The sequence below is a fragment of the Myotis lucifugus genome, unplaced genomic scaffold (assembly GCF_000147115.1).
Source record: "Myotis lucifugus unplaced genomic scaffold, Myoluc2.0 scaffold_0, whole genome shotgun sequence".
In the NCBI taxonomy this organism is placed as follows: Eukaryota; Metazoa; Chordata; class Mammalia; order Chiroptera; family Vespertilionidae; genus Myotis; species Myotis lucifugus.
Window position 1 is genome coordinate 13,328,053 of NW_005871048.1, and position 6,000 is coordinate 13,334,052.

Consider the following 6,000-nt stretch of genomic DNA (forward strand, 5'->3'; position numbering starts at 1 on the left):
TCCCAGAGGCTCTAAGAGAGATTCCTTCCTGCCTCCTCCAGCCTCTGGCCACTCCTGGTGTTCTTACCTTCACCTTCACATGACCTTGACCTTCACATGACCTTCATCTTCACCCGACCTTCTTCCCTGGGTCTGTTTCAAATCTCCCCTTTCTTTTCTGTGTGAGGACCCCAGTCATTAGATTTAGGGCCCGCACCATATTCAAAATGAGCTCATCTTGAGTTTCTTAACTTAATGACATCTACAAGGACCGTACTTCAAAATAAGGTCATATTCACAGGTACCTGGGGGTTAGAACCCGGACATATCTTTTAGGGGAACATACTCCAACCTGTGACATGTGAGTATAAAAGTGAGGGTCTAACAGCTGTGTTTCCTCCCTTCTTGAGCCTTACCTAGGCTGACCCAGCCAACTCTAGCCTTCATTTCTGTGAATTGAAATTAAGACACACACACACACACACACACAGAGAGAGAGAGAGAGAGAGAGAGAGAGAGAGAGAGAGAGAGAGAGACAAACACATACACACCCCTCCAGAGCCCAAATCAAGAAGGGAGAAAAGGCTGTTTAACTCAGCCAGTTCTCTCTCTTTTCATGACAGTCATCCCACTCACCTAGGCTGGATTTTTTCACTGCCTAACAATGATCATTACATAATAAAGCATAGACCAAAATAAACATGTTTATCATCCTCTGGTTCTCAAAGACATTCTTCGGGTCCAAAGCTTTTCAATGAACATGGGTATTTAGATGTAGGGATTACTTTAAGCATGCATGCCTGTGCACTAGTACGCCGTGGAAAAAGACTCAGAGTAAATGTCTCTGTAGAGTAAGAAAGAACATGGTGCTTTCTCTGTTTTCATTTTTCAGTGTCATCTAAAGTCTCCATAGTGAACACATTTTGCTTTAGTGATAAGAAGGAGAAACATTTTTTAAAACATGGGAAGTTTTAATGAAGTTTTTATAAATTGCCCAGGACAGTTTGTATTTTTTAAAAAGCAAGATGAGTGGGCCAATTGGGGTTCTTGGCACAGATCACTGATTTTGTTGCGAGTGACTCAGACACTCTTTAGATTGTGGAGTGGTGTTAACATTGTTGTTATTCAGGGCCTCATAGACTTCCACAGCAATAGAAATTGAAATCCATGGTCTTCACTAGGGAGGTTTCCCTAGTGCCGGGTAGCAGGCCTGAGCGGGGAACGGGCCCTCTCCCTTCACCATAGCGTGCAATGAGGCATCCACACTACCCCCATTCTTGGTTTGTAGGGCACATTTCATAATGAGCCCTGTATCTCTCACCAGCAACACCATTCAGCTTTGACAGGCGTGTGTTCTCTGGTCTTTAACTCTTTTCAGGTCAGCCCTGTGTCTGGCGCGTTACTATCGAATGCACTTTGCTCCCAGGGAATTTTCCTATTTGGCTTCTAACATGTTAATAAATTATTGAAATTTCAATTACTTTTGGTTCCCAATTTAGCTGGATGGAGACATCCAAAGTACTTAATATGAAAGCTTTTCAGCCACTTTTAGAGAAAGGTTTGCCTCGCAGGGTTTGGCGCCAGGGCCACAGGATCAGGTTCCGCTCCTCCTGCCTCTGGGACTAAAGGGCTCATGGCCCTGGAAGTGCCTCAGGCCAGTGCTGTGGAGGATGTGGGCCCCTTCCCGGGAGCGTCTGACCTCCTGGGAGCTTGTTGGATGTGCGGGCTCCTGGGCTTTCTCCGCATCTGCTCAGTCAGAACCCCCAGGGGGATGCTGTGTTTTCACCAGCCCTGGACATCTGGTGCACCTACAAGTTTGGGAAGCCCTGCCTTCGATATCCTGGTGCTAATTCTTCCCAGCAGGGCCTGTGACCCATTTGCTAGAGCCTGTCACCCTTTTGCAAGGGCCTGTGGGTGCTGCAGTCAGTTTGCCCTTTAAGATAGACGCTGTACACAGTGACAAAGCTGTGATCCAGGTCATCTGAAAGACCAGTTTCTACAGTCTTCACTTACTCATCACTGAACCGTCACCATAGAGAAGCAGGATTTGAACATTTAAATTCTGTGCAGGTAAATGTGTGTTCTAAGTATCCTTCAGAGGGCCCTGTTGTTCATTTTTATATAAAAGCACTATTTAGATATTCCTTCCCACTGCCCCAGGGATAAGCCCATCTTGAAGGTGCCACCTCTGTCTCCACCTTAGCCTCGCCTCCTTGCCAGTTCGCATCTCTCTTCTACCTGCAGTTCTTCAAACGCAGCGCGTCAGCATAATGCCTGTGCTCGTGTGTAGGCTGTTCGCCCTGCCCCACTCACCCACGCCACCTCCAAAGCCAGCCCTGTCCACCTGTCAGACTGCTGAGTACCACTCCCTCCTGAACCCATCCCTGATCATCTCAGATGGAGGCATACCCTTCCCCTCCTCTGCTTCCTACACCACTGGACACAGACGTTTATAGCCCGCAGTGTGCACTGTGTTGAATTTATTAGTCTCCCTCCTCGGAGCTCTGAGCTCCATGAGAGTGGAGATTCCATCCTGGCTCCTCGTCTGCAGTGCCCGGCACAGCGTCAGGCACATGAGGAATAGACTTCCTTAGAGAGGATTGCTCTACCTCTGCTGGCAGCTTCCAGTGCCTTAGACAACATGCCCCTCTTGTATTTGTGGAACACAGATGATGGCCATGGCAGGTCTAATGAAGAATACAGTGATACCTTAAAAAAGAGAGATAACATTAAAAGAGCCAATTATATTTTTTTAAAAAAGAACACAGTGACACGAATATGGACTCAACCAACTTAGCTTGTCAGTGAAGCTGATTCTATAATGTAGATCAGTGTCCTACATCCACTATCTGGCCAGGGAATCCACCCACTGTGTCTAAAGGCATTATTAATTATTATTATTATTATTATTATTATTATTATTATTATTATTATTATTTCAGGTGCGAGAGCTTCAGACCCGACTGCAGAGCGTGCAGGCCACAGGGCCCTCCAGCCCCGGCCGCCTCACTTCCACCAACCGCCCCGTTAACCCCAGCACCGGGGAGCTGAGCACGAGCAGCAGCAGCAATGACATCCCCATCGCCAAGGTGAGCTTCTGGGGGCAGCGCACCTCCTGTTATCTGGAGGCACCAGCCTGTACCAAGGTGGCCACTGTGCAGGTCTGTGATGAGCTCAGATGCCCCAGGAGCTTCCCAGGATCCCACACAGGCCTCCCACGTTGGAGCTGCAGGGAGAGATAACCCACTAGTAGTTTTAAGTCTCTCTGACGTGCAACCTGGACTCCAGCTCCCATTAATCAGCCAGCTGGAGCATGTCACCACTGACAGTTCACTGTGGAGAGGGAGATGTTTGTCAGGTTCTACAACACTAAAGAGTGGATGGAGAGCTGCTCACGAGGACTAAGGTTCAGCCCAGGAGGGGACCCTACGTGATGAACCACGGTCTCCCCACTCATAGGACTGCCAGCGCTGCCAGCAGGAAAATAGGTTAGGATGGGTGGCCACGGTCGCTGTGAGAAGTAGTCCCTCCCACTCTTTGCCACAGCTCTAGGCTCATATGTTGAGTCCATCCTAGAGAGACTGTTCAAACTGTACCCTTCCCCTTCCCCAGTCACCAGCCAGTCTCCACAAGAAGATCAGTCTCAACCATCAAGTTGTGTACTTTAGGTCAAAACAGTGTTTCTTAACCAGAAGTGATTTTGTCCCCCAAGGGATAGTTGGCAGTATCTGGAGACAAATTTGATGGTCACAACTGGAGTGCTACTGGTATCTTGTGACTAGAAGCCAGGGATGCTGATAAACATCCTACAATGCACAGAACAGCCCCCACCACAAAGAGCACCAGCCCAAAATGTCAGTGGTGCTAGGGTTGAAAAACCCTGGGTTAAATGGATAGTAGAAAAATTGGACAAGTGAGTTGTTTTTTGAACCACAGCCAGGGGTGAACCTGAGGAGGGGCAGTGAAGGATTAAAGAAGACAGACAAGAGAATGCAGTTGGGGCCAGGTAGGATCACTGTGCCTGGATGAGGAAACAGTGACCAAGCCTGTAAGCCCAAGGTTTATTTTATAGTCAGATCACACAAAGCAAAACAAGGGGAGAGGTCAACATGTTTACAATGTTCTTGTGAGTTTCAAATCTATTTCGTTACTCAAGCCTTGTTTTGGCAGCACTTGCTGCACCTCCCACAGCCCATTAGCTACCTAGGAATAAGGGAGGACTATAACGTCAAGCTTAATCGTGCTAGGAGGGCTCTGCCCTCCAAGCTGGGACTTGTATGTGGCTCTGCCACAGGTCAGTCTGAGGCTTGACCCTATAGCCGCTCCCTACAGTTTTTAAGATATTAATCAGTTTAGTTAACCATGGTTAACCAGTATGCCGATATAAACTATGTGAACAGTTTATCTAGGGAATGACTTGTCCTTTTTTTTGATAGTTTGTTGTTTTGCTTTTTAAGATTGCTGAGAGGGTGAAGCTATCCAAGACCAGGTCTGAATCTTCATCGTCTGATCGGCCCGTCCTGGGCTCAGAAATCAGCAGCATCGGGGTGAGTGTCCATGAGAAGCAAGTTCCCAATAGAGCTGCACAGACAATGGCTTAGAGATCATGGAGGGACTTCCAAAGTTCACTTCCAGTGAACCAGTTAATTATAATAATAAATTACGATTTCCTCCCAGAGTAGGATTAAAATATACAGTGGTTTCCACATGGTGAATTACTTCTTCAGCTTTAAGGGAGACTTTTTCTCAACTTGAAACTGTTCAGAAAGAAATGATTTAAGTCTAGTTGCTGGTGATGTATGTGAAAGTCTGGAACTGTTTGCTTTCTATCAGCCTGCTCCCCAGAGACTGAGCCAGGAAGCCCTAAAAGAACTTCACCTTTTGCACATCCCCTTGGAAGTCAGTGCCCTCTCCAGTGGGGACAAACGCTACCTTTGAAGTGAAGCCCAGTGCTCTGACAGACCAGGACCCTCTAGCCCAGCCCCAGAGTGCTCATTTGTAGAACCTGCCAGCCCCCGGGGCTAGACTGATGGATGGTGGAAAGGCAGGGGTTCAGGTTCCCTGAGGGATACCTTTTAGGATTGGGGATGAAGTTAGGAGAGCCAGCTGTTAGATCCTCAGGGGTGGAGAGAGTCTGAATAGCACTTTTAAGGCCCTAATTTAGAATTCTACGCTGAGCAAAATTTGCATGCATCCAGATTCTATGCCAAATTTAAATTGTGAAATTAAAGGAGTCGGCCACTCTCCTTGGCTATAGCAGCCAGGGACAAGGCCCTGGAGTGGCAGGGGATAAGGAAGGGGGAAGGGAGTCCACACTCTGCTTAGTATCCAAAACATGAGGGACTCTCAGGGGGCATTATCCCCACAGCAAGCATGTGAAGGATGCAGCTGTGTTTTGGTCCTGTATCTGTATTGCTTTCACAGCACGTAGTTAGCTTTCTGCACTAGAATCATATACAAACCGAGAAAGATCAGGGTAACCATCTCCTGGGGCCTGATCCTCAGGAATAAGAGCTTTAAATAGTTTGGCATGTAAAGCATGCCTGGGGGTCCGGGTTCCTGAAGTGACACTGTCCCAACGGGGATTCATGCTCACCTGTACAGGTATCCAGCAGCGTGGCGGAACACCTGGCCCACTCTCTTCAGGACTGCTCCAACATCCAAGAGATCTTCCAAACTCTCTACTCACATGGATCTGCCATCTCCGAAAGCAAAATTAGAGAGTTTGAGGTGGAAACGGAACGGTTGAACAGGTAAAGGGAAACCTGTATACTTGCATGATGGTGGGAGCTGCCCCTTTGCAAAGATCGATTGAAGTGGCCTTGTGTATTGTGGCTCTGTGATGCTGTCAGGCTGGTGGGTGGGAGTTCTACCACCTTGCTCATCACAGGAGCGCTTACAGAAAGCAGGCGGGGCTGGCTTCACAGGTGGGAGACCTGAGACTCAAATGTGTGGGGCCTCGTACTCAGAAGGACCCCACACTTGCTTTACTGCTCTGCTCTCACTGTTTTAAATTCTTTA

General features: G+C 47.9%; 1 protein-coding gene across 1 annotated transcript in view; it reads left to right on the forward strand.

Moving 5' to 3' along the window:
* LOC102432247 (colorectal mutant cancer protein) overlaps window positions 1-6,000 on the forward strand; it is a 232,446-nt gene that overhangs the window by 186,480 nt on the left and 39,966 nt on the right. Inside the window, exons 8-10 of the mRNA XM_023756000.1 lie at window positions 2,922-3,068; window positions 4,437-4,526; window positions 5,584-5,732. Of these exons, the coding sequence (XP_023611768.1) occupies window positions 2,922-3,068; window positions 4,437-4,526; window positions 5,584-5,732 (386 nt within the window). The remainder of the gene's footprint in view (window positions 1-2,921; window positions 3,069-4,436; window positions 4,527-5,583; window positions 5,733-6,000) is intronic.